This window comes from Passer montanus, unplaced genomic scaffold (assembly GCF_014805655.1).
Source record: "Passer montanus isolate IOZ18808 unplaced genomic scaffold, ASM1480565v1 scaffold145, whole genome shotgun sequence".
NCBI classification, from domain to species: domain Eukaryota; kingdom Metazoa; phylum Chordata; class Aves; order Passeriformes; family Passeridae; genus Passer; species Passer montanus.
In genome coordinates this window covers 264,898-291,956 of record NW_024361496.1, presented here as the reverse complement: position 1 = coordinate 291,956, position 27,059 = coordinate 264,898, and the positions used below count along the sequence as shown (strand labels likewise).

Here is a 27,059-nt window from a genome sequence, read left to right as displayed (position 1 = left end):
CCAGGGAAGGGCAGTGTTCACCTCTTCAGGAGAGGAGTCCCTGAGCCTGTTCTGCCCATGCTGTGCTCCAAAGCCTGTCCAGGAACAACAGCTACACCGTGTGTGCACATCCATTGGAGTCAGCATGGATGCAAGAAGGGCACAGTCACACACATGGTGGGAACTGGCTCCCACAGCCCTGCAGATCCCTCTGCAGGCACCACTGGCCCCCTGCACTCCCAGCCAGGCACAGGGCTGGGCCAGGCTGTGATGTCTGTCTGGCTAAACCAAGGCCCTGTAAGGGACAGGGATCAGGAGCAAGGGCAAATCCAGCCCTTTGGCATCCAGCAGCTGTCCTGGGCAGAGTGGAACCATGGCCAGGAGCAGCACCAGTGGTCTTAAAAACCCTCAGTGGTGTTGGAAACTTGAAGTGAGCTGAGGCTCCCAGCCCATGAGTCTGCAGGGCTGCCCCCTCTGCCCACCCCAGGACGGTGGGCCCAGCCCTTCCCATGCCAGCAGTTTGTGCCATGAGCAGGTGCCCAGGCAGGCAGCAACTCAGCTTCTGGAGCTCCAACCTCTGCTGCTCCATTCAGGACAGTCAGCAGTGCACAGCTGGCACTGACAGCACAGTTATTTATAGAGCAGGAATACTCTGGACTCACCCCTAAGATTCCCAGTGCAGATGACAGAATTGCTGCATCAGCCTTCCCTGGCAGTGCAGAGCTTGGAGCTGAGACATTTGCAGGGAAGAAACATTCCCTACTCTGGCTCCCTTGGCATGTCCAATGTTATGGTCAGAGCTGTCTCCAGAGAGGCATTTCAGCATCCCCTTTGCTTTTCCTGAACACTGTTTCATAACAGACCGAATGCTTCCCCCTGGTAGTGCTTCAGGCTCGAGGAGCCTGGCCTGGAAACACACTTGCAGAACAGAAGCTCTTCAACAAAAATGAATTTATTTCTTATAGACAACTCCAGTCAGCACAGTCAGTTTTGCTTTAACATCAACACAGCCTGGGTCAAACTGAACAAGCCCCAGTGCAGTGGCTGTTAGGAAGCTGTGCTTGTTCTGCCCCTCTCACCCGGCAGCACTTCTGTCGTTGCCGTGATCACACCCCACCTTCTGCTGAGCCTTTCTCAGTCGTTTCTGCACATCATCTCATGACAATTTATCTAATGCCATCACCCCTTCTGCATATCAGCACTCCCAGCAGCAGGAAGGACAGAGCCATGTGGGTACCAGGGCGTGCAGGCGTGGTCAGCTCAGTAACTTTAACCCACTGTTAGAGTGGGATTCCCAGGGCCACTCTGTCCCGAGCACCAGCGTTGGGTGCTGGTGAATCCATCACTCCTGCTCCTAAAGACTGAGAGCTGCAAGCAAACCAGTGCTGGGAGATGCCCAAATGCAGAAGGGAACTAAGAAGTCTAGAAGCTGACAATCAAATTTTAAACCAAACTAGTAACTTTAAGAAAATCCAAATTTCAGAACTTGGCACGACCTTTTCTGAAGTTAAATTAAAAACAACGCTCATTATTGAAGCTCCTTCACAGCTCTGCAGGACAATCCTGTCTGCCTGTCGTAGTTTGATTATGCTTAAATACTTTACAACAGTAGTTCATTTGTTCCCAAGAGCATTCCATATATCTGAACACATTCACTAAATTCATGGTTTCACACAGCAATTATGCTCTACTGGTAATTTAGTGGCACCTGGTGCATATTGCCTTTCCCAAACGTAGACTTTAAAATCGCAAATTCATAAATATTTGTATTTTAAATATCTAGTTTTACATGAATATTGGGTATTTCTAGCCTTTTTTCTTTCTGTTTCCAGGTTTTAGTTCAGTAAGGAAACCATTTTACATCACAATCTGATCTGACACCAACCTCACACCCCTCACACCACAGTCTTTAAGAATCATTATTTAAAAACCTATTTCCTAAAGCAAAACTAAAAGGAGTTATGGGGAGAGTTGGACACCAGGCTTCACCTGCAGGAGTTAAATAATATCTTGGCTGTTAATGAATTAGTCTGATTATTTTTTTAAGTTAACATTCACCAGTTTGGCTTTACAACATTCTGACCCTGCCCATCACGTTAACAGCTTAACCTGAGAGCCCTTAAGGCAAATCTCACTTCTCATCAAGATATAGCTTTAAATATGAACTTTAGCACTCGAAACTTTGAAGTAACTAAAAAGAACCAAAAATTACGAGGAATTCATGTCTCCTCTCTCATACACACTGCGGAGCAGGTCCGTGCACGGCCCCGGGGCTCCCTCTGCCCCCCCTTCCCTGGGCCCCCGCGGGGCCGCGGCTGCAGCCGGGGGGGTCTCGGCTCGTTTCTCTTCGGGCGCTGCTCCCTCCTGAGGAAGTCTCTCCCGAGCCCGTTTGCCAGCCGAGGGTTTGGGCAGGGTCATCTGGAAGGCGCACCAGAGCACGGTGCGCACCTTGCGCGTGGCCAGGCACAGGGCTCGGAGCGCCGCGGCCAGAGCCAGCACCACTGCGGAGGGAAAAGGGCCCTTTAGTCCTGGAGCACTGCTGGGGCTGCCCTCGCCCCACACCCCCTTGTCTGTCCTTTTACAGGTTTATAAAAGCTGGATCTGAATTTCTCTGCCCTCACACAGTGAGGCAGGTGGGAGGTTTTTAGGTTCTGAGTTTGTTACGGAACCTTCCTGCTGCAGCTGCACCCCGGGGCCGGGGTGCTCCACGTACACACACACTAATGTCACCTGAGCCCTCCCCTTCTGGGTCACAGCGGGGTCCTTCACCTGTCCTGCCAAGAAATCCCTACCATGGGTGAACTGAAGCACACAGGTCATGTTCTGTGAATGGGTTTGAACCACAGAGCTGTAAAGGGTCACCTGGGCTGTGGTCCCATTATTCTGGCACAGGCTGCCCAGAGAAGCTGTGGATGCTCACCCCTGGGAGTGCCCAAGGCCAGGTTGGACAGGGCTCGGAGCAGCCTGGGACAGTGGAAGGTGTCCCTGCCCATGGCAGAGGTGGAGCTGGATGAGCTTTAAGGGCCCTTCCCACCTAAGCCACCCTGTGATTCTGTAATAAATGCTAATATTGGATCACATGAAATAGAAACGTGTTGTGGAAAGAGGGCTGGGCAAGACCTGCTCCTGAAAAGCTTCAGGCCGTTCCCTCAAGGTTTTGCCTGACAGAGCAAATACAGTTACTGCATCCAATAATTTACTGTTCAAAAAAATCCTCCCCAACTGCTGCTCCAGGTTCAACACCCCAAGACAGTGATGGCAGGCAGAGGACCAAGCACCACCCCTCCAGGTAAGTAATCAGATCCCACTGTGCAGAACCTCCTCTCCTCTCCTAGCAGCTGAGCTCCACCAAGAACCTGGATCTCCAGGTCTGACAACTCTTCCCAGACTACTCTGTTGCAAAGACAATTATTTTAATGGGCTTCAACACCCAAAAAAACCCTTTCACCTTAACAAGTCCCATAATCTTCAGTCAAGGTAAAGAGATACAAGAATGATGGGGAAGAGGTGAAAAGAAAGAATGCTGCAGTGTATCTTCTGAGGTAAACTTCAGCATTACAGAACTGCTTGATGGGACACCCCAAAGCAGTAAAATAATCCCTGTAATTCAGATGGAGAAACAACAGCAGAAGAGATCAGAAGATGTAGAAACGTAAGACAGCTTCTGACACAAAGTAGGGAGGTCAGAGTGTCGCAGGGAACAGGAATTTACCCTGACTCCTATTTCAGAGACCAGGGAACCTGCCACCCTGCCTGTGCACTGGTAAAGATTAAGCTATTTGGCTTATTTGGGACACCATGAAGACTGAAAACATTCTTCCCCTTGTATTTTTGTGCATCCATCCAAAATATGATTTGTAATTATGCCAGTCTAAGACAGAAGATGCTTGAAGAGGGAATCCATTTGTAACCTAAGGCCATCTCAGTCACTCTGGGCAGATTCAGCATGGAGATACCCAGGAAGTTCTAGACAAAGAGCTGCAGGGTTCATAGGAAGAGGAATATGAGGGACAGGGAGAAGCCAGAGGCAATAGCTTAGTAACACCTCCAATCCCTGAATGTGTTATCAAAAAACCCCACTAATTTTTATTCCTTGCTGGTTTATTAATTGAATGACCACCTCTAAATTGATTTAACCTATTTATCTCTAAAACCCAGTTTTAGTGTCTCCTCAAACCCTCATCCAAACCCCACCCATTCTGCCTCTGACAAAGCTCTAACATTGAAAACTAAGTTAAAACTTGAATTGCAACCCCCCTCACTAATTTTTGCAAGAAGCATTCAGCTTCCCAGCTACCTTATAAAGGTACACAAGCCCAGCTGTACCTCTCTCATCCTGGCACCTGGGAGGGCCGTGCCGCTGCCGGCTGGAAGCACTGACAATTTCATCCTTCCTGCGAGCCTGCACCACGTGGATGGACTCCAGGTGTTTATCCAGAGCAGTGGAGATGTTGGCGTGGAGCGGAGAGCTGCGCAGGCGCTCCATCTTCCCCAGCAAAGTCACAACCTAATGAACAATGCACATCTTGCAGGGGCTCACACTGTACCCATCCACACTCACAGGGGAATTAACTAACTAGGGAGAACAGATTAATGATAATCATTACTTTCTTTTAGAGCAGTTCATGAATGTTACAGCTGAAGTAGTTTTAAGTTCTTACCTGGGATTTGTTGATCTCCAAACCCAAAGCTGTGGTACAGCTGGGTGTGCAAAGCACAACAGCAAAGCTACAACACCCCAGTAAGGACCCCCAGGTTACTGGTTAATACCAGATCTGTACACCCCTGAACAAAAGGTGGTTTCAGAACAACGTGCATTTTCCTGAATTCACAGCACTGGGCTCCTCCCTTCTCACAGCACCGCTGCAATTTCTGAGTGAAAACCCAGATGGGCCCCTTGTGCTGTGCAGGGCAGCCTGGGCCAGCAGCAGTCACAGCTGCACTGGGAAAGGGAAAGCTGCTGTGGAACCATGTGTGGGCTGACTTTGGGACAAACCCTCAACACTAAGGGAGCTGAGAACAAACATTCTGAAATAATTCAGGTTTGTTTAGTCCACTGAAAATGTGCATCTTTGTTGTCTTATCTTACACCAGTCACAACACTTGTGAGTTTCCCAGTGGTGAGTGACTTCTCAGCCACAGTCACATAATGCTGAGAACCTGGTTAGTAGTCTGCAGAAAAAGAGAAACTAAAACTCCCCAAACTGGGATGTTCCTCGGGCCATGGCTACACTTAATGCCTTAAAGGAATGCATGTGACTGTCATGAAGATTTAACTGGATGCTCCAACTATGAAGAGTTAATCCTTGATTCAGCCAACTCAGCTTCCACTCAAACCTTTGTACCAGGGTTCCTCTCTGGCCATCATCAAGATTTCTGATGTTGGAATCCAGGTTTAACAGTCCCATTCTGCTGTTGAGCATCCTTAAAACTACCTAACAAGGTATCTGACAAGGGTTTGAGGCGCTGTACCCTGAAGTTTGGTTCCTCAAATGGCAAGAGAGGCTTAAGCAGTGTTTTGGAGGCAGTTTTAAATTACCAGGACAAGGGCAGGCAAGCCTTCTAAACATGGAAATGAAGGCTGTTCTTTTGGCATTCACAGAGCAGGAGTTTTAGTACACTAAGCCCATCCATGTCTTTCAGTCCGTCCCTCAGCTGGATGAGCAGCACCAGGCAGGTCCTGCAGGCAGTGAGCAGGCACAGCTCCAGGGATTATTCCTCCTGTGTGAGGCAGGCAGGGCAGGCTGCTGCTCCCCCCTGCTGCCCAGTGGCTGCCCCAGCACTGCTGCTGCCTCCAAACCCAGCATTTCCCAGAGTCCTTCCACCAGACAGCCCTGGTAGGGGGGACAGGTTGGTTTCTGCTTCTCCTTGCCTGCAGCAGCAGCACCATGGCTCTGGTCTCTGGGCCTCAGGAGGGCCACAGCAGTCCCTCACCAGTCTGATGGCAGAGTAATTGCTCCCTCTTCCCCAGCTGTCACCTCCCCAAGGACCCTGGGGCTGTCAGCAGCACCGTGGTTTGCCCACAGAGCTCAGCAGATGCCAGTCTCCCATGCCCTACTGGGTTAAAGGGCAAACTGGTAACAAACTCAGGCTGAAGGTGCATCAAATAATCATTCTGCATTAAAATATACCAGACTCAAGGAAATAAATATGTCATTATCTTCCAAACATTACTTAAACCTGGCTTTTCCCACAAATACAACCTCCAAATCCACAGTGGACATTTCCCTGCCAAGCTGCTCTGAATGCAGCACCCCTGAGAGCTGTGCACAGGCTCCAGGACTGGATGCTGCACCACGTGCACGCTCCTGCACCATGTTCTCCTGACACATGGGGATGTAACTGTGAGCCTCAGCCCCTCTGTGGTTCCCTGGAAACAGCACCCTGGAGCTGCAGAAGCTCTAACAGAGACTGCTGAAATGCTATTCCCTGCACAGCAATGAAGAACAAAGCTATTTTGGGAAAAGCTGCTCTGATCATCTTACCTATCTCACACCGTACTCTAAGTTCTGTGGGATAAGTTCAATAGATTTTTTTTTTTATTCCTACAACTCACTCTGGCTTGTTCCCGTAGCTGATCCACAATTAAGCGATCAACCCTTGATGGATTTGATGTCAGCCTTGGAATTGGAATGTTGTTAGTACTGGAAACCTTCTTCCCTTGGAAATTCTTAGCAAGAGCTGATTCAGTCTGCAGGAAAACAAAAGAACAACTCCCTCAGAATGTACATGCAGCGTGTGCTTCATTACAGAAACAAGAAAAAATATCAGGTTCAATTTCTTCCCATCGGGGTTTTGCAGATTTTTAAAGGAGATAATGAGGATTCAGGCATTTGGGATTTAACCCTCTGGTGAGACAATCACCTGCTTTAAGTGAACAACTGCTTTACTCAAAGCAGTTCAACTAAAGCAATCGTGCCAACACACCGTGTTCCAGCAGTGCTATGTCTGCTCACTCTGACTACAGCCTGTACTGGTTTTGCCTGGAAATAAAATGGAGGCAAGTCAGAATTACAGGGAAAAAAAAAGGACCAAACAGATGTGGATCTCACACATAAAATTAAAATAAAACTGTTTCAGTCAGCAATCAACCCAATTTTTGTACAGATTAAACTACAGAAAGATTTGTTCCTAAGCACCCTGGTCTAGTGGAAGGTGTTCCTGCCTCTGGCAAGTGGGTGGAGCTGGGTGGTCTTTAAGGTCCCTTCCAAACCAAACCACTCCAGGATTTAGATTTTATTTAGCCATCAGAAAACTATTTTGAAAACTATTTGCAAGATTCCAAGTTTCCATCTGTCATCCCCTTGTTATGTCACTCTAAAACACCCATAACAACATAGAATTAGTTAAAACTGATTTAAAACTGCAATTCTTGGATGGTTTCATAAGTGGTCCACTACCAACAAGAGCATGGAGTGCCAAGACAAGGGGGAATGGCGTCACACAGAGAGAGCAGCTTTAGACTAGATATTAAAAATAAATTGTTCCCTGTGAGGGTGGAGAGGCCCTGGCACAAGTTTTCCAGAGAAGCTGTGGCTGCCCCATCCCAGAAGTGTCCAAGGCCAGGTTGGATGGAGTCTGGAGCAGCCTGGGATAGTGGAAGGTGTCCCTGCCCATGGCAGGGGGGGGACTGAGGGAGCTTTAAGGTCCCTCCCAACCCAAACATTCTGGGATTCTGTGATAAAGCTGAATTCCTCCCACCATGGCTCCTGGCCATGCACATGCCAGCTTTTTCTCTCTTGCACTTTCCATGCACTCCAGACACCACCTGCCCTCCTTAAGCTGGGCTCACTCTTCCTCAGCCCCTCTATACAAAGCAACTACTGGCTTTTGTCAGGAAACACCACCAAAAGAATCCCCACATGACATCTTCTTGGAATTGGTTTCTTTGTAGGGACTAGCACAGGAGAACTCCCCAAGGCCCCACTATTGCCAGGTATCATTTGGCCCAGCTTCCCCCACAGACAACCCCAGGTATTGAAATTCAAACCCCATCTCAGCTGGTGAAATGAAGACAGTTTTCCTACAGACCAAAAAAGGCAACTGCTTTTAGCAGGGCTCCACACAGCACTACCTGAGCCTTTTACTGCAAGTATCTCAGCCTCTGTTTCTGGGGGAAAAAAAAAAAAAGAGAACTCCTTCAAATACACCTTAGGTTCAAACCTTCAGGGAAACAGGAGGTAGGACCCTTCTCTCAGCCTCTGTTTCTGGGGAAAAAAAAAAAAGAACTCCTTCAAATACACCTTAGGTTTAAACCTTCAGGGAAACATGAGGTTAGAATTCAGTATAGCTTCTAAAAAATGGAATTGAAAGAATTAAAGTTTAGTTTAAATTCAAAACATATTTACTGGATTTGCTTCCCAAGTTCCAGAGGCACTGTATTTATTGTATTAATAAAAAAGGTATAGCACATCTTTGTTCCTCATGAACACACCTTCCCCAGCCCTGGGACTGGAAAACCCCTGAATTCCTGCTTTTAGTGCAACGTTCCATTCAACATTAGCCATGCATCCAGCCAGGTTACAAATCTCCATATCTTTCACTTTCTCTCCCAAAACAAACTTGTAACTTTGAAGTCCCATCAAGCATTTCAACTTCTCATAGCAGAACTACCCATCATCTGTGACTGCACTGAACAGGACAAGATAGATCTACATCAAATCTGTAATATTTTTCTAGTTTGGTTTTCTTACCTTCTTTCTTTCTTTCTCCAAAGCTCTCCACTGCTCATAACACTCTTCCAGTCTCACGTGCAGCTCGCTGGCAGGCCCACTGCGACTTTTAACTTGCTTTTGAAATCCAAATGCTGACACAAAACCAGAAAGGGCATTGTCACCATATATCTTCTCTGTGAAGCAGGGGTAGAGGCGTTTGAGATCATCCTGGGAGAACAAGGTGTGGGGCTCCACCAGAGGCACCACGGAGCGACCCAAGAGGTGAGCAGATCTCATGGGGAAGGTGCTGGGGCCCAGCTGCCGGTTCCGCCTGAAGTCACCCACCACGCAGTTGGGAATGCCTGGAGCCTGCAGGCAGCTCCCAGCAGCAATGGCACTGGTGTCCCCGTTCCCTGCCCCGAGATGCAGCTGCCCCTGAGACTCCAGTAACTCCTGGTACATGTCCTGAAACACCCCATCTGCCTGGTTCTGCCCTTCCAGGTCACAGTGCTCGCTCTGCGGCTTCAGCTGGAAACGCTGCTTGTTCAGATTGTCAATGATCCCCAACTGCTGAGCCAAGTAACTGTCACAGAATCCATTTGGCTGCTTCAACTTCTTCTCACTGAGGTACTCAATGAGGTTCTCTTCTCCACCCCTAACCAGGGCTTCCATGCACGCAGCTGCCCGAGCTCGCTCTGCAGTGCTGTAGCCGAAGTCAAGGCTGGAGAGGAATGGGTTGTCTTGACAGTACTTGTGAAGTAAATTACTATTTAAAGGCAAATTTGAAGATGGCAACTGAAAAACATCATTAGAATGACGAGAGCTTTTTGGAAATGCAGGTGACTGATTATTCAGTTTCAACAAAGGACTTGGATTCTGGAAGGGGCCAGAAGCCGTGGGTTTGGTTTGGATGTTCATCCACCCTGGCCTGGCACTAGAGCCTGCTGAGGGGACTGCTGCACTGGGCAACAGTGGGAGTGATTTATAGAATTCAGGATTCTGAAGATCGGCCTTGGAAAACTGCTGCTTTTCCACACCATTATTCCCTGGACAAGCTGCAAAAGATTTTAGTCCATATTCAAATTTTTGCCCAAAATCAGTGCCGAAGGAAGATTCGCTTGCAAATTGTTTTTCTGATACAAGTCCTACAGACTTGGGAAATGTAAAGTCGTGCTGATCTGAAATTGTATCTTCAAATTTTTTCTGAGTTCCTGATTTAACTTGAAATAATTTAGCATAGGGCTCTGCATCCAGAGATGGTGCCTCAGGGGTTCCATTTACCAGCTTTCTATTTTCTTGGAGGTTACAACTGGTGCCCTTGTTGGGCTTTGCTTTACCAGCATGAGAATATTCAGTGTATCGGGTAAAATCTGTGTTCTCATTGTATCTGTGACACTGTGGAAGGAATGTTTCTGCCCGCTTTGGGTGCACCTGTGCATCTGCTCCTTTGGGACACACCTTCTCCCTTCCATAAGAATAAGCATCAGCTCCCGAGTCTTTGATTGCTTCTGAGTACCCAGCCTGGGCTGCAAAGGTGTTTTTCAGGTAGGGGTAGTTCTGATATACAGGTGCTGTCTTCACACTCTCATTAGCCTGCAAGTTGCAGCCATTGGCACGATCGCTCCTGGCAGAGTACAAGCTCTGCTCCTCCAGGTCCACGCCGGCAAAGCCGCGGTAACAATCGTCTGCTTTCTGCTGTGCCACCAGAGTGGGACTCTGCAGGAACTGCTTGTCAGCAGCAGGGACGGACTCACTGCCATAGAAACCCTGCTGGGGCACTGCTCCAACCACTGCCCTCCTGGCTTCTGGCAACAGGTCGTGGTGCTCCATTCTGCTCGTGTTCACTGGCCACACTGACTTCAGGGTGGGAGGGCAGCTCCTTGAAAAACAAGAAACACATGGTCAGACACTGATCTGTGCTGCTGCTCTTCATTCCCAAACACAAAACAAAGTTTAAGAAACAAATTATTCTCAAATAATTTCTCAAATGATTCCAAGATGTCTGACTTCAACTTCTACCCACTCCTGTTATCCTCAGTTTCCCATACTTAGCTGAGAAAACCGATTCTGCCTTGTCTGAACACACCACCACAGCTCAGGAGCTGTGGACAGGCCTTCAAGCTGCAAGGGATGTGTACACATCAAACCCTGGTCTGTCAGTCCTGTCCATCATCACCAAAATACTCCTGGTTCAGCACCAACTTCAGGCACCCAGACTGCTCTCAGCCTTCCAAAGCCATGTCCCAGCACTTCAGAGAAAATGCCTCTCTCTCACCTCACTTGTGCACTGCTTCCTGCAGGTAAAGCCAGAGGCACACCTCATTTCTTTCCACTAACCAGCATGAATGAACACAGGACCATCAATCCCTGACTGCCCATGAGAACTGTAAACAGACTAAGTAAAGGGGAAATGTTCCTGGAAGCCATTGCAGGCCAGATCTGGGAGTGCTGAACCAGCCCTGCCTGTCCATAGCAAAGGAATGAATGAGTTGTCTCATGATACCAAGACTGACTCTGAAGTTTTCCCTGATTTCAGCCCCATAACTCAGCACACATAGAGAAATCACTGGAATTGTTTGGGAAAAGGAAAAGCAGTGCCTGGCTTGGGAACCTGAGAACTGGACTCCCTGTCTTGTCTCTTAGACCTGGAAAAGACAGAGCTCTGTAAGGATCATGGGGATGCTGGACCTGCCCCCCTCAGTTCATGCTGTTATGACTATGGAATTGCCTCTTCTGGTGCAGGAATAGAGGCAAAATAAACCTGACATTTAGAAACACAAATATTGCTTAGGTAGCACTAACAGCAAGAAACATTAATTTTGCATGGAATTTTCTCCTGCCAGTTCAGACAAATGTGAAGGAATCTGTGCTTTTTGTATTTTTTCTGTGAATTGGCATTAATTAAGAAAGAAACCTAAAGTCTGAATTCAGTCTTGATTAAAATAAAAAAACAGACCAAAGCATACATCCAGGGGATTCATCTGAATACAGCATGTCCACAACACTCGATAAAATCTTATTAAAAAATGCCAATTAACAAGTTCTGTAAATACCAGAGAGCCAGAAGCTGCCATGCAATCTAAGTGCCTTCCAAGTATCCCAAACAAAATGTTGGAAGATGAGGGGAAGGGAGAGAAAGCTCACAGAGCAGGGGCCTGGCCAGCAGCAGATGGAGCTGACTCAGGAGCACAGTGAGAGGAATTTCTGCCACCTGCACCTCACTCACCCCTCAGCAAAGCACGGCTGTGGTTTGTCTTGTTCCTCCAAGATGTTTGACACGAGTCCATATAAATCAGTTTCACTGCCATAATCATTCCTTTCGGGCTGAATCCTGAAAACCAACTGTGTATTAATAAAAATAATTCCTTCATTCCAAGTACTTCCTATGTTAAATTAAACAGAAAAATATAATCCATCTACTCCAACACACGGACACACTCCCTGTCAAGGGTGAGTACCTGGACTTCAGGTTAATCTGAGGAGCAGCAGGCTGCTTGGTGTCATCTGTACACGTAGACCAAGGGGGGTACAAAAGGGAAGGGTCCATGGGTGCAGAGTACTCTGATGTTGAAAGGGAAGAACTGTAGGCCTGAGGTAACTCCACATTTTCTTCATTCTGCATTTAATGTACAATAAAAGCATTTATTTAACATGAAACACATCAAACTGTCATTTTGTCATTGTACATGGTTGTAACTGAGTTCACTCTTGGAGCAACCAGCACATGAGAAATAAGCAAGCCACCCACTTGGAATATAACTTATTTCAGGCCATGTTAATGTCTTTAAGCAGAATTCTCAGAATCCTTAAGCAGAACTCTCTGTCCCTTCCCTTGCTCTCTGTTGCAGATGGAAGCTGATGGTATGCTTCTCACCTTTCACCCCTCTTTTGAGCACAAACAGATGCTCTCAGGTGTGCTAAAGGCTTATGGAAAGCTTTCATATTTTACATCCTGCCTGGCAATTGTTTAAGAAGAAGGTGCTAGAACTGCACATCACAGCTTCTTTGTCACTCAGCCTTGGTTTCTGCATGTCCTGAGCTGACCTTTGCTGGAAACTGAGTAGGGGACACCTCCCCAACCACCCAGAGACCCCCCAGAAAGGCCCAGGCAGGTATTGTAACAAGTATTGGTACTGGACTTGTAAGATGCTTTCTTCTACCCCACCAGACACCAAAGTCAGGAGCTGTTTGCATTTGAATGGGAGAATCCACAAATGGGGCCAAAGACTCAATTATGCTGGACCTTACCACAGGGATTTAAGAACAAGGTTCTGGAAAGAACAGGATTTCAGAACAAGGTTTTTGGAAAACAATGTAAAACTCTGTACTCTTGGGACTGGAATGGGAGGCATCACAAAAAGTACAGTGAAGAAATATGAACCACAGTGTGCATCCACAGATCCAGCATCAGCCTTCCCCAGGACAAGCCAAAAAAGGAACACACCAGGAAATTATTGACAGATACACTTCTCTCATTGCCATGGCAGAATGGGTATCAATACTTATTGGTAATAGATGATACATTTCCTGGGGGCCTGAAGCCAACCGGGCTGAGGAGGTAGGTGAGGTACTACTGAAAGAGATCATTCCTAGGCACGTGGTACCTATAGGTGTGTCAGCAAACTGCCGTTACATTTCCTGGGGGCCTGAAGCCAACCAGGCTGAGGAGGTAGGTGAGGTACTACTGAAAGAGATCATTCCTAGGCACGTGGTACCTATAGGTGTGTCAGCAAACTGTCCTGCTTCTGGCCAGGACAGGATTAATTTTTGCAGTAGCTGGGAAGGGGACCCAAAAGTTATTCTGTACCACTCAACCTCACTGCCTGGGGTGGGGGAAAGGGGCTCTTTCCCAGGGAAAAGGGGATCCTTCCAGTTGAGAAAATGTGCTGGAGGGAGCCATCCAGAATCACTGGAAACTTTTCCGTGTGAATCCTTCCCTGTACCCTGTGCTGTTGCCTTCCCCTTTCTTCTCTCATTGCTGCTCCCAGTAGATTGTTCTTAGCTCAGCCTGTGATCTTTGCCTTTTGTGCCTCCAATTCTCCTTCCACTGTGCCCCAGCAGGGAGGGGAAGGGGAGAGCAGGGGAGATCAGTGTGTGGTTTGGAGAGTCTCAGTGGGAGAACTGAACTGGGTGCCATCCCCAAACCAGGACAGCCTTAACTGGCACCCCACAAACGTGAGACATGAAGGGTTGGGTTAACAACAGATCTGCCCAGAGCAGGCTGGAAACAAATCTGATCAAGCATTTGTTGTAGTGGGTATGGAGCACCAGGCTCTGGGGAAGCTGAACAGTACAGTGGACTGTCAAAAACCACACTGGAAACAGTGGGTGGTGGGACCTTCAAACATTGGGATCTACATTCAGTGAAGGTCACCTGGTCACTGGACACCTGAGGCTACACCAATGCAGCTGGCCCTGCCATCAAAACCTCCATGTATCACAGAAGGAATAAAGGACAAAACAAAGAGGGCTGAGATGCTGCCACCAGCACTACTGAGGATCAGAATAACACCTAGATCCAGAGATCAACTCAGTCCTTTCGAAATCTGTACAGGAGACCTTATCAGGTAGTCTCTTACAAACCACGTTCTGTGAATATCTGGGCCATGAACACTTGTGTAATTATGTTATCTCCCCAAGGAGAGTTTTGTCCTCTATCAACAAGTACTTTCAATGCAGAAATCTAATTGATCTGGACCTTCCTGTTCATGACATCCAGGTGGGAGATTGGGTCTGAGACCAGGGAACAATGAGGCACCACAGGAAAGGACCATTCCAGGTTCATTTCACAACACACACAGCTGTGAAACGTCAAGGACTAAAGCTGTGGCACCACCATTCAGGACTGAAGAAAACTACAGGACCAGGTTAAGTGAGAAAGCACCTCCTCTGGACCTTTGGGACTACAAAAGTTAAAAAGTAACTTCATGAAGTGTGCCTGGGAAGAAGGCCTGTCTTACACAGAACTTGAATGCCCTCAAGGGGTAGCAGCAATTCCAACTGCAGTAATTATTTTAGACAAACACAATTGCACAGATCAGGATTGCAAAGACAGTGCCAGATGTCAAACTTGCTATAATGTTGGTAAAATTTTACACTGGTTAGGATTCTTACTGTGACATGTTTCCCTGAACTGCCTTAACCCTTTTGAATATGACACTTACATACGTAATCCTTTTGTTCTTTCTTGTCCAGTCAAAGACAGGAACAGGAAACCAATTGTACAGTGGTTTAAGGAGGATGGAAGAGAATTAATTATTAATCAGTGTTACAACTAGATGGGAATCTGACAACATACACTCTCTAAAATTTCCTTTGATGCATAAGGAGGTTGAAGATATACATCATTGCTGAGGTATAGGAGATAAAGTAGTAGCAGAAGGCTACAAGTAATGGTAAAAGGAAACCCCTGACCATTAACACATCCCTAAGCATCTCAAATCTGGGAAACCAGTCTGTATGTAATCAAGGAAGCAGGGAACAACACTGACTATTTAACTGTACTTAAAACTATAGTATACAATATTCATGCTGTTATTGCTCTAGATAGGAGGATGAAGGTATACATCACTGCTGAGGTATAGGAGATAAAGTAGTAGCAGAAGGCTACAAGTAATGGTAAAAGGAAACCCCTGACCATTAACACATCCCTAAGCATCTCAAACCTGGGAAACCAGTCTGTATGTAATTAAGGAAGCAAGGAAACAACATTGACTACTTAACATTGACTGTACTTAAAACTATAGTATATAATATTCATTATATTGTTGCTCTAAACCTGATCAATAATGGAACCACAAGGCATCCAACAGGACACTGAGCATGGACCCATTAAGAAGGAAAAAGATGACAAACCACAGGTGTCAGCACCTGTACAGCACATGGACAACAGCTGAAGGAAATACAATTGAAATTCAAGATTTCTGCCTAGATATGGAACAGAACATCTGCAATTTTGAAATTTCACCAGTAATTAATATAAAAATGATACTCAGATACATGAGTAAAAGCTGGGTATGCTTTAGTACTCATTGTGAAGATATAGAAATAGATAATTAATTAAATCACATTCTATTTTTTGTGTTTGTAAACTTACCCAGCTCAGAGATTCTAACTCTTCAAGTCCCAGTAGCTTCCTTTAAACTAATAAGAAAACCCCTATATCCTAATTTCAACTGTACAACCTAGCCCTATGGGTAGGAGCCTTATGCTAGTATAGAAATTGCTACAATGTAAAAATTTGCAAAGGCAGTTTAAAGCAGCTAAAAACAATAGCAGAAACGCTTTCTTACTATCCATCAGGACACTAAAGAAACCCATCAGGCAATGGAATGAGCAAAGGAAGATGGAGATCACAGGTGGGATGTTTTATTCAAGGCTGCACAAGCTCAGTGACTGCATTAGGCAGGCAGGTTTATGCAAACTTTAGTGTCTAAATTCTCACTTTTCACTCCTTGGTGTGCCTGGTTTGTGGGAAACTTCCCCTGGCACCAGGCACAGAATAAACATCTCCTTTCTCAACCTGATCCTTCCTCTACACTTAGAGAGTTCTTAAAACCAGCAACCATGCTAGCCTAAAACACCTGCTCCACTTCCTGCTGGTTGGCCCCTGCCAGGAGTTAGGAATTACACCCCCTTTCTTCCCATCATTACAGAGTGTTAAGGTTCTGAAAAAAACTTACAGCCAATTGATTTCTTGAGGAAAGGCATTATATCCTGATTAAGTGAAAAGGAACATCTTTACCTTTGTCTCATCTGATTGTTTTAGACACAGGAGGTCTTCTTAGCTCTCAGTAAGTGAAACAATAAATGGTGTTTTGCAGGGTTAAATGTAAAAGACTCATAATACACTCCTTTGTGGAGCAGAGTAGTCTGACAAAATAACAAGTCCTGGACAGAAGAAGCAGCAAGTCTATCTTGAAGGTACTGAGAATGAATTTTCATTTGAGTCTTTTACCTCAGTGAAAGTTTATGGCTATGAAAGGCAAAAATTCTAAGAGAGCTGACATATTTAGTTCCTGTCCTGGCACTTTCTGCTGATCAGACTAATAACTGGTTCATACAAACTGTTGGATTACAGAAATATCTGAGGCAATAACTAAGGTTCTCTTTCTTACCCGCTTTCCAGTTTTCCTAAAAGAGTTGTTTGCTCCTTATTCTGCGTACAATTGTTTATGCCAACAGAAGAACAATTACCATGAACATTTCACCAGAACAATGGTGAAATACCATTTTAACAAACATTCCCTACAGCTTCATCAGTGACTGCATTAGAAAAGCCATTGTTCCCTCTGATGAAAGTTACAACAATGAAGATTTATTACAGTTACATCAAACACTGATTTATGTTCACCAGTGTAAGCAATGCTTTAGAAACATCTTCTGACCATTTTGTTCACAGAGCTATAAAAATAATCAATAACCAAGCAAACCTGTGATTTGTAGCAGCCATAGAGCGAGGCAGAGCCCGGCAGGGCGGTGCTGAACACGTCCGTGGGCCTCCCGCCCGCCTCCGCACTGCCCCAGCAGCGGCCGCCGCGGAACGCCACGTTGGGCTGCGGGGACATGGAAAGGACAGGGACATCAGGACACAGAATGGTGTGAGGGGCTGCGGGGACAGGGACAGGACAGGGACATCAGGACACAGAATGGCATGAGGGGCTGTGGGGACAGGACAGGGACATCAGGACACAGAGAATGGCATGAGGGGCTGTGGGGACAGGGACAGGACAGGGACATCAGGACACAGAGAATGGCATGAGGGGCTGCGGGGACAGGGACAGGACAGGGACATCAGGACACAGAACAACAGAACAATGAGGGGCTGTGGGGACAGGGATATCATTCCATAATGGCATGAGGGGCTGTGGGGACGGGAAAGGACAGGGACATCAGGACACAGAACAATAAGGGACTGTGGGGACAGGGACATCAGAACACACAGTCATAATTACACACAGAGACAACTATAAGCAGAGCTGACAGTTACGGATTTTATACCAATATTAACTTCTTTAACCCTTCTAATTTACTGCTGGATTCTGTTCCATCTGAATTTTTAAGGATGTGGCTCTACATATGGAGGTAAAACACATTACTATTTACCCTGAAGGAAAAGCTGGACCTGCCAAAGAAACTCCAAAGGTGTTCAGAGACAGAGGAGGTGCAGATCAAGAGGAAATCTGCACTCTCCCTGATTCCACCAGCTGAGCTTCCCCACATCAGAGCCACCACAGGGGAACACCAAACACAGAAGAATGCTCACAGAATCATGGTGGGGTTTGGAAGAGCCCTTAAAGCCCATCCAGTTCCAGCCCATGCCATGGGCAGGGAACCCTTCCTTCAACAGCAGCGGAGGAGTTATTCAGCCTTCACACATTCCTGGACACCTCTGGCCCTTCCACCACTGCTCCCAAACTCTGTTTAAGTTACATGATGGCATGGATGTGCATTTCCAGTCGTTGGGAGCTGGAAATTTCCTACAATACACACCCTGAGAGCTGTGGTGAAAATCTGCTCCATTCTGTAACTACAGGAGAAACAATTCCAACTAGAGGGACAACCCTCCAAGTGCCAGAAATCACAGGCCAGCAGGAGCAAGGAATGAAATCAAACAAAAACTGAGAACTGCTCTCTTCTCTCAAGGATGAGGCACACAAGGAAAAGCTAAATTGGCTAGCTAAAACCCCCTTTAGTCAACAAATAAAAATGTGAAGTTATCGGCATATTACCACAGCAGCTCATTTGGAATGATGAATAAATTCAGAAAAACCAAAGTTTCCCAGAGTCAGGTTCTGAATAAGCTCTGCTCTCTAGAAACACATCCTTCTGCAGCTCCCAAGTGACCTTCATTGTAGTTCACACCACTCTTATGCCCTGGTATTTTTGGTGTTTTTTCTGGCACATTTTCCAATAAGTGAGCACACTGAGCTATTGTAGAGCTCGGCTCTATGTCCTGAGCTTATTGAGCCATATTTTCTCCTCAGAGATTACCATTAACAGGGACACCTGACACTGCGATCCCACAGAACAAAGGCAAACTTGTAATGCCAGAGACAGCCCTGAGACACCCCCAAACCCACACTTTCTCCCTTTTCCCACAAACAGGTGTTTTTCAGGATGCTGAGGGGTACTTTCCCCACAGGCCTGAGCTCCGTGTCTCACACCTGCTCCCACACGGGAGGCGCCGGATCCCGGAGGGGGCAGCGGGGCTCGGACACCCACCGGGGTCGGGCCTCGGTGCCTCCTCAGCGCCCAGGGGGTCAAGCCCAGAAGAGCCGCGGAGGGCCGCCGGGTGTGCGACGGGCGGAGGCGCAGAGCGAACCCCGGCCCCCAGCTCGGTCCCTGTCCCGCTCCCGTCCCTCACCTCCATGGCTCCGGGCCGGTCTCGGCGCGGGCCCGCGCGGGGCGGCCTGAGGCGAGTTCCGGCCGTTGTCCTCGCGCCGGCCCAACGGCCGCCCCACCCCGCGCGCCCCCGCCCATTGGCCAGCGCCCGAGGCGCTCGCCCAATCAGCGCCCGCGCGGCCGCCTCGCACCTCCCCGCGCAACGTGAGCGGCTCTGTTGGCCATGCGGTGACAGCCGCCCGGCCGGCACAGCGCTGCGCCGCGATTGGCCCCGCCCGCCGGCGCGCAGCCAATGGGAAAACAGCTCGCTCGTGCCTCCCGCCAATGAGCGGCCGAGGAGACGCCGCTCGCCCGGAGACAGCGCTCGGAGCGCCCCCCCTGGTCCCTGTCACCTTCCACAGGCTCTGTCACTCCCGGACCCTGTCACCTAGCCGACCCTGCCACCCTCCACGGGCCCTGTCACTCCCAGACCCTGTAACCCCCCGGGCTCTGTCACCCTCCACGGGCTTTGTCACCCTCCACAGGCTCTGTCACCCCCGGACCCTGTCACCCTCCACGAGCTCTGTCACCTCCCCAACCCTGCCAGGGGCTTTGTCACCCTCCATGGGCTCTGTCACCTCCCGGACCCTGTCACCTCCCGGGCCCTGTCACCCTCCATGGGCTCTGTCACTGCCAGACCCTGTCACCCTCCACAGGCTTTGTCACACCCAGACCCTGTCACCCTCCACAGGCTCTGTCACCTCCCCAACCCTGTCACCCTCCACGAGCTCTGTCACTGCCAGACCCTGTCACGTCCCCGACCATGTCACCTCCAGGCCCCATCACGCCCCCGACCCTGTCAACCCCTTCACCCTGTCACACCCAGACCCTGTCAAGCCTCCCCAACCCTGTCACCCCCCCGACCCTGTCACTGCCCCCCAGGCACTGTCACCCCCCCCGACTCTGTCATCCCCAGGCTCTGTCATCCTTCCCGACCCTGTCACTCCAGGTTCTGTCACCCTCTCTGGGCTCTGTCACCCCAAGGTCCTCTCACACCCCCCAACCCTGTCACCCCTCCAGACCCTGTCACCCCCCCACCCCAATCTTGTCACCCCATTCCCCGAGCCTGTGACCCCTGAGCCTGTCACCCCTCCAGACTCTGTCACGCCCCCTCACACCCATCATTGCCCCGGCCCCATAAGGAATCCCTTCAGGGCCGGGCCCGGGCTGCAGGATGGGCTCTGGAGCCACTCGAGGCCTTTGCACAACAAAGGGCCCAGGGACATGTGGCCCAGGCAGGGGACTGCCACCAGGAGACAGCAGGAGCTGGTGACCCCAGACTGCACACACCTCTAAGGGTACACAAGCCAAGGATTTCCTCGGTTTGAGCTCTTGCTATTTAATCATTGCACCAAGATGAGATAATCTGGATGGAGATGGCTGAGACTCCGCTGTGGGCAGCCTGGTGTGACGCTGAGTGTGGGGCTGCAGGGGGGCTTTGGTGCCAGCTCAGGAGGTGACAGTGACTGCCAGCGTGGCTCCTGGATGCCTGGACAGCCCTTCCACGGCAGCCCTGACCAGTGCCAGCTATCCCCTCAGTCCTGCTCATCTCTCACAGGAGGAACCCTCTGTCACCCCTCACGGGTGACACAGCTGTCCCCAGTGCCTGTGGCAGGGTCTGTGCCCTGCCGAGGTGTCCCAGAGCCCCGGGGCTGCTCGCCTGGAAGAGAACACAACGGGGAGGCGGCGGCAGGGGAGCTGGGACAAGCAGGGGGTCACAGCCTGTGTTTGTTTATCCTTTTCATTGTTGCTGCTGCTTTAGATACTCTGCCGGCACATGACTATCGCTGCTCTGCCTCAAAATGACTAAGAAAAACCCACAAACTCTCAAGCCACACCCAACTTGTTTTTACTTCTAAAGATACTTTGTTTTGCACTCCTCAAGCTGTTTTTAAGGCACATGCAGACAGCATTTTTTGCTGGGCCACACAGGGCAGTAAGTACCCGCAGAAGCAGATGTTGTTTTATGAATCTTGGTCTTTTGTGCTGCCCTGCATCTCTCACTTCCTCAGTGTGTGCTGCCAGCCCGCAGGACCATGGGGAGGGTGGTATTCACATGCCCTGGGAACAGAGAGAAGTTGTGAGCAAGAGTGAGTGCGAGGCAGATTCAGTTTAGATGCAATGTGTATAGTATAGAATAATAAAGTAATTATTTAGCCTTCTGATGATGGAATCAGATGCATCATTTTCTCTCTCTCACACGTTGGAGTCGCCCCTGATTTTTAATAGGGGAAGGCAGCCAGGTCTGCCCAGCCCCTTCCTACACCCACCCAGGGACTGCAGACACAGATGTTCTGTCTGCGGGAAGCCAGAGGATTCACTCCAGGAGATCAGGGGGAAACCAGTGCAGGTCTTGGTTCCAGGGTGTGTCCCAAAGCCCCAGAGCTGTGGGGCAGGGATTTGGGGCTGGCTCAGGAGCAGCCGGGTGTGGGCTGTGCTCCCCCTTAGTCCTGGACTGCAGAGGAGTCGGTGTGATCTTTGTGCTTGGTTTGGGGGAGCTTTGCTTTGTTTTCCTCCACCTTTTGAAATGGTGAAAAGTGGGGAAGAACAGCCACTGCCTCACTGTTCCCCTCAGCCATTCCCTACAAATTCATATGCTGCATTTCCTGCATTCCTTGCTGCAAGAGACTCCCTTAAGGCCACAGAGCAGAGATGTGGGAAGCTGAGAGCAGTGAGAATCCCCCAGAACTCATCCTGAGCCAGAGCTCACCGCTGGGCTGAGCCTGGGCAGGACAACGGTGTCACATTGTCACCTGCTGGGGTCTGGCCACCCCGAAGCACAGGGCTTGTTTGCAATATTTAACAACCACTTCCCAGCGCTGTGATTTCTGTCAGGGACAGAGAAAGTGCTCAGCTGCAGACAGGGACAACAGGCTCTAACTGCAGGAAACTGAATCCCTGCAGTGCTGGGATCAGATTTAGGCACTGACCCCATCTCTCCCTCCGCTCCCTGAGGCACATCCACAGTCTGGGGCACTGTCCACTTTGGCCAGCGTGGTGAATTCTCCTTGGTGCCGGTTTTCCGTGGATCTGGCACTGCCCCTGGATCCCAGCTGCCTCTAGTACCTGTTCAAGGCAGTAACCAGCAGTTACAGTCACTATTAATATTTTATGATGCTGTCAAAGCCCACGCAGGAAGCTGCTGGGACAGGCTGCTAATGCGTTAAAGCTCCCAGGATGTTTGGGCTGGCTTTGCAGACACCGCTGAGCTTTGGGGTTGGCGTGTTTGCCGTCCCCTCCCTCAGAACACAAACCTCAGAGCACAGCTGGGATCTCATCTCTGGCTGGACATCCCACAGGGGATGAGCTCTGGGAAGAAGCCATTGTCACCTCCCAGCACCGCTCCTCCAGTGTCTCTGCTTCTCCAGAGTGAATCCCACAGGGATCCCCAGCCCAAAACCGGGCTGGAAGCTGCCGGTGCTCAGGCAGGACCCGGCTGTGCAGGAGCAGAGCTGCAGTGATGGGTGACGGGCTGGAGGAGCCCTGAGCCCCGCGGGGATGAGCCACGGCCGGCTGTGACACCTGCGAGGGGCTGGGGACAGCTCTGAGCTCCCACTGCCGCCTCAGGCTCACACACACCCGGGACTGCATCAAATATAAACAACCCTCAGTGCCAGAGAACGGGAAATCCATCAGGGAAAGTTAAACCATCAGGTGCCATCGAAGGAGACCACGAGGCCTGGTTCACAACAGCTGCTGTGCGGTCGCTTCAGAGCAGGAACAGAATCAAAGCCAGATTAAAAACGGAATGAAAACAGAATTAATTTTTTTAAAATTAAATACAGTTAAAAAAATTAAATTAGTATCCTGTTTTATTATATATAAATATAACATCCTATATTATGTTATAACATACAATAATATGTTAATAATATAACATAATACAATATAATGTAATATAATATAATATAATTATGTTATAACGTACAATATGCTATACAATACGGAATGTAAATATTATCACTAATATATCAATAACTATACAAAACTACGAAAAATTATTATAAACAATATTAATTAATCACAACCACATTAAAATAGAATTAAATAATTGAAATAATTAAAGCGGGCGTTGCCTGGCGGCTCGGCCCCGTTCACCCTCACACCACGGGGCTCGGCCCATCCCTACACGGACCGGGACCGGGACCGGGACCGACCCCACGCTCGGACCGCCGGCAACACCGGGACCAGCCGGAACCCTTGGCCCCGCCCACCCCGCCCCACCGACCAATCCCCGCAGCTCTCTCGATGACTGACAGCAGCACATCCTGCCCCTCACCACCGGGCAGATGGGCGGGGCGTTCCGTGACGCACCCCTCCGTGCCTTGAGCGGCGGGCAGAGCGACCAATGGAAAGACGGAATCGCTCAGGGGGCGTGGCCTCCGGGCCATGGAGGCCCCGCCCCGGCGCGCCGCGGCGCCTGCGCTGCGCCGCCCCCTGGCGGCCGCGGGGAGGGCCTGTCGGTCGGCGCTGCGGCAACATGGCGGGGCGGGGAAGTGGGGGGGACACGGACCGGCTATCGCCCATCCCCTGCCCGCTCCTCCGCCCCTCCGCCCCTGCTGCTCCCTGCGCCTCCGCGGCTTTGCGAGCTTCTCGCAGCCCCGCTGCCAGGAGGCCCGTCGGCCCCGGGGGTCCCCCGGCAGCGCTGTGGGGCTGTGCTGACCCCCTCACCGCCTGCGGTGTGGGGGCTCCTGGCGGTCCTGTGAGGCTGTGGGGACCCCCCGGTGGTGTGGGGGGCTGGGGGTGACCTCTCTCCCGGTGTTCCCCGGGCCTTTCGGGAGGCGGAGGTGGCCTCTTGGTGATGTGGCATGTGGGACGGGACTGGGGTTCCTTCAGGAGCCGGGGCAAGGGTGACTCTTCTCCCTGTGGGGCAGGATTTTAGGGTCCCCCAGGGGTGCTGTGGGACCCGGGTGGCCCCTTGGCAGTGTGGGGTGTGGGGCAGGACTGGGGGTTCCCCCAGGAGCAGGGTGACCCCTCTCCATGTGGCTGTCAGGCAGCCTTTAGGGCTCCCTAAGGGTGCCGTGAGGTTGCAGTGGCCTTGTGGGGGGCAGAGCTGGATTTTGGGGTTTCCTGGGGGTGCTCAGAGCCTGTGGTGACCCCTTGGTGCTGTGGGATGAGCGTAGGGCTCTCTCAGGGGTTGGGGTGCTGCCTCTCCCTGTGGAGTGGGGTGGGATTGTGGGGTCCCCTGAGGGGGCAGTGAAGCCCAGGGGTGTTTTGGTGCTGCTGTCAGGATTTAGGGTGCCCGGGGTGCTGTGAAGCTCTGGTGACCCCTCTCCCTGTGAGCAAGGACCTTTAGGGATGCTGTGACAGGCAGTGATCCCTTGGTGCTCTGGGATGTGGGGCAGAATTTTGGCATTCTCTGAGGGAACTCTGTGGGTCTGGGGTGCCCCTGTCTCCATGGGGTGTGCAGCAAAATTTTAGGGTCCCCTAAAGGTGCTGTGAGGCTCTGGTGACCCCTTGGTGCTGTGGGATACAGAGAGATTTTCTCCTGTGGGAACCAGCCAGATGCTGTTTTATAATGTGAGTCCACTTTTTGTTGTGTGGAAACACCTTAAGGGTCGTGCAGTGGTTTTATTCTGTATTAATTAAAAAAAAATAAATCCCTTATTAGTGATAGATCACATCAGCAAGTGGCCAGAAAGGCTTTAAAATATGAAAGAACAGCCTTGGCTGTGAAATCCCTTCTTGTGGTGCCTGCACATCCCCTCTTTTTCAGGTGTCCAGGTGCTGCAGGATGTGTTTGGATTGCTCTGCTCTTTGCCAGGAGCTCAGTCATGCTTTGCTGGGTATCAGCCTGGGAAAGTCACATTTTTCATTCATGCTTGCCTCTGGCTGGAATCTTGTCTCTAGGCCAGGTCATTCAGTGGTTGAAATGCTGGGGAATTGGTTTTCCCAGTGCTGTTTGCACTGTGCTGGGCTGGATGGTGCAGTGCTGTGGTGCAGAGCTGGGGTGAGGGCTCTGGCCCCGTGACGTGCTGTGCAGCACAGGTGCTCCACTGCCACCCCTAAATGTGCTGAGTAATTGAGAAAAACCCCACGTTTCGTGGTCTGCCTCTTGTTAAGAGCTTTTCTCTGCTCCAGATTCCTGGTCTCACCTTCCTCCTTGCACCTTCTTTTCTTCATCTCACCCTTTGCACTCACCCATGGAAATCTGTGAGCCTTGCCTGGCTTTTTTCAGCATTCTGTTGCCCAGAACAGAAACCCAGTGCTCTGGTCAGTGGTGAGATAATTTTAGCCACACTGGATGTGGTTCTGAGACTCTCTGGGCCTAACCCAACCTGGCTGCAGTGCTCCTGCCCCCTGAGCCCTCCCAGCTTGTCCTCAGGGAACAGCCTGGTGCATGCTGAGTGCTGGGATTGGTGACTGGGGATGTGGGGAGCAAGGAGAGGAATCAACCTCAACTTTATTCTTCTGCTTTGAGCTTTTCTTCTACTAAAAAATGTGAGACAAATGTGCCTTTACTTGACCAGCTTGGGAGCCTGGTGAAGGAAAGGGGGATTTGTGTGAATTTAAAGGAAAGATCGATGCTTAGCTGCCTCCTAATCTGGAGTTGGATAAGTGGTACTCTCCTTGGGTTATCAGGAAGCTTCTCAGAATTCAGTGTTTTCATGATTTGCCTACAAATGCAGTTGTTGCAGCATTATCAGGTTGTTTCATGCTGCAGAGAGAATCCTTTAGCTGAGTGTTCCATCTCCCTCTCCAAGCTGGGTCTGATCCTTCAAATGCTGTCCACGTGAGCTGCCAAGGGAGCTGCCTGCTCCTTCCAGCTGGCCCGTGGGCCAGCAGCAGTGCTGGGGAGGCTGAGGAGCAGGGGGAGCAGGCAGCAGCACCTGGGGCTGCAACCCGGAGCTGTGTTGGGTGAAACACGGAGCACTTGGTGGGAGGATGGAGCAGGCAGCAGCACCTGGGGCTGCAACACGGAGCACTTGGTGGGAGGAGGGAGGTGTGTGATAGCTCCAGGCTCAGCAGGTGAGCTGGTGCTGGAACACAGGTGCTGTTCTGTTGGCAGCGTTTTTAACAGGTGCTTCAACCTGCAAGGTGGGAAGAGGAGCTTCAGTGACTCCTCCTGCCCTGCAAATCTGTTCTGCAATGCCATTTAGAGCTTAATCTCTGTTGCTGGACTGGTGTGATTCGATTTGTGCAGTACATTCTCACAGGGAGAAATGAGTGGCTGTCTTGATGTACCAGAGAGACAAAATATTTAAACTTCTAGTAACATTTTGAATAATTCAGGTGAATGGTAAGCCAAATCTGATTAATTGTGTGATGCTCTTTCAGGTGTGTTACTCTGCTCCCCTAATTGCACTGGGTCTCTCTGTGGCAAGGAAGAGATGGTGATTAGCAGTGATTGAAGTTTACAGGAAAAACAGTTTATGATGATTAGAAATAATGGCTGTTTCTGTAATAATTTATTCTGTATCTCTGCATGGGGATCATTAGGCACGCAGGCAGAGCAGTGAGGCATCTGCAGGAGAGGGAGTGGGGGGAAGCTGCTGTGTCTGCAGCTGGTTATGGACCTCTTGTACCAAGTGGACCCCTGGAAGTTCACTGGGGCTGTCTGTAACTAATTGATTTGAACTACATCAGGAATTAGTTCCCAAAGGCACCTGGAAAGGCCAGGTGATTTCTGTGCCTTGTTCCAGTGAGTGGATCCAGCACAAGCTGCATTCCTGCCTGTGTCTGCACAGGCTGGAGAGCTCCATGGGGCTGGGGTGGGGCAGCTGGGTCAGTGCTGCTGGCTCCTCTGACACCCTGTGTGTGCTGGCTGCTCTTGTGGATCCCTCAGCAGAGACACTGGTGTGCTTTTCTCTAAGGAATATGGGATTTTTAACAGCTGAACTTGTGTAATGTTCATGGTTAGAAATAATGGCTGTTTTAGGGGGTGTCCCTGGTGTAACACACCCATTTTTGTTCCTCAGCTGTTTGGGGCTCCTTTGGGGCAGTGCTGCCTTTAGCTCTGTTGGCTCCTCAGTAGAGGTTGCCTTTGTGTTGGGTTGGAAATGGTTTTGGATTCCCTCAGGTGCTGGATGGTGTCTGACCCTG

At 49.8% G+C, this 27,059-nt stretch overlaps 2 protein-coding genes across 7 annotated transcripts in view; one reads left to right on the top strand and one right to left on the bottom strand.

Moving 5' to 3' along the window:
* Nucleotides 1-744: 744 nt before the first annotated feature.
* Nucleotides 745-19,056, bottom strand: MEIOC (meiosis specific with coiled-coil domain). Of its 4 annotated transcripts, none has more exons than XM_039700872.1 (8): nt 19,000-19,053; nt 17,066-17,188; nt 12,092-12,249; nt 11,860-11,964; nt 8,673-10,512; nt 6,536-6,670; nt 4,306-4,486; nt 745-2,480 (listed from the first exon to the last, which is right to left on the bottom strand). In XM_039700872.1, exons 1-8 carry the CDS (start codon nt 19,003-19,005, stop codon nt 2,188-2,190), a joined length of 2,841 nt encoding a protein of 946 aa, XP_039556806.1. In that variant the 5' UTR covers nt 19,006-19,053; the 3' UTR covers nt 745-2,187. The 4 variants fall into 4 exon arrangements, with proteins under 4 accessions (XP_039556806.1, XP_039556807.1, XP_039556808.1 ...); XM_039700873.1 differs by having other exon boundaries at nt 4,323-4,486; XM_039700874.1 differs by lacking the exon at nt 17,066-17,188 and having other exon boundaries at nt 19,000-19,056.
* A 4,377-nt stretch (nt 19,057-23,433) lies between these two features.
* The window catches only part of NSF (N-ethylmaleimide sensitive factor, vesicle fusing ATPase), a 73,853-nt gene continuing 70,227 nt past the window's right edge, over nt 23,434-27,059 (top strand). For all 3 annotated transcript variants that reach the window (XR_005626660.1, XM_039700869.1, XM_039700870.1), the window contains exon 1: nt 23,434-23,508. Coding sequence is in view for 2 of the 3 variants with exons in the window: in XM_039700869.1 (XP_039556803.1) it covers nt 23,497-23,508 (12 nt within the window). In the remaining variant the exon portion in view is untranslated. The remainder of the gene's footprint in view (nt 23,509-27,059) is intronic.

Bases quoted from the DNA above. Each gene is read 5' to 3' on its own strand.
- MEIOC (XM_039700872.1), bottom strand. The intron at 6,671-8,672 runs GTAAGAAAACCA...GTTTTCCTGCAG, and splicing joins TGGAGAAAGAAAGAAAGAAG to ACTGAATCAGCTCTTGCTAA. The intron at 2,481-4,305 runs GTACAGCTGGGC...TTCCCTCCGCAG, and splicing joins CAGGTGCCAGGATGAGAGAG to TGGTGCTGGCTCTGGCCGCG.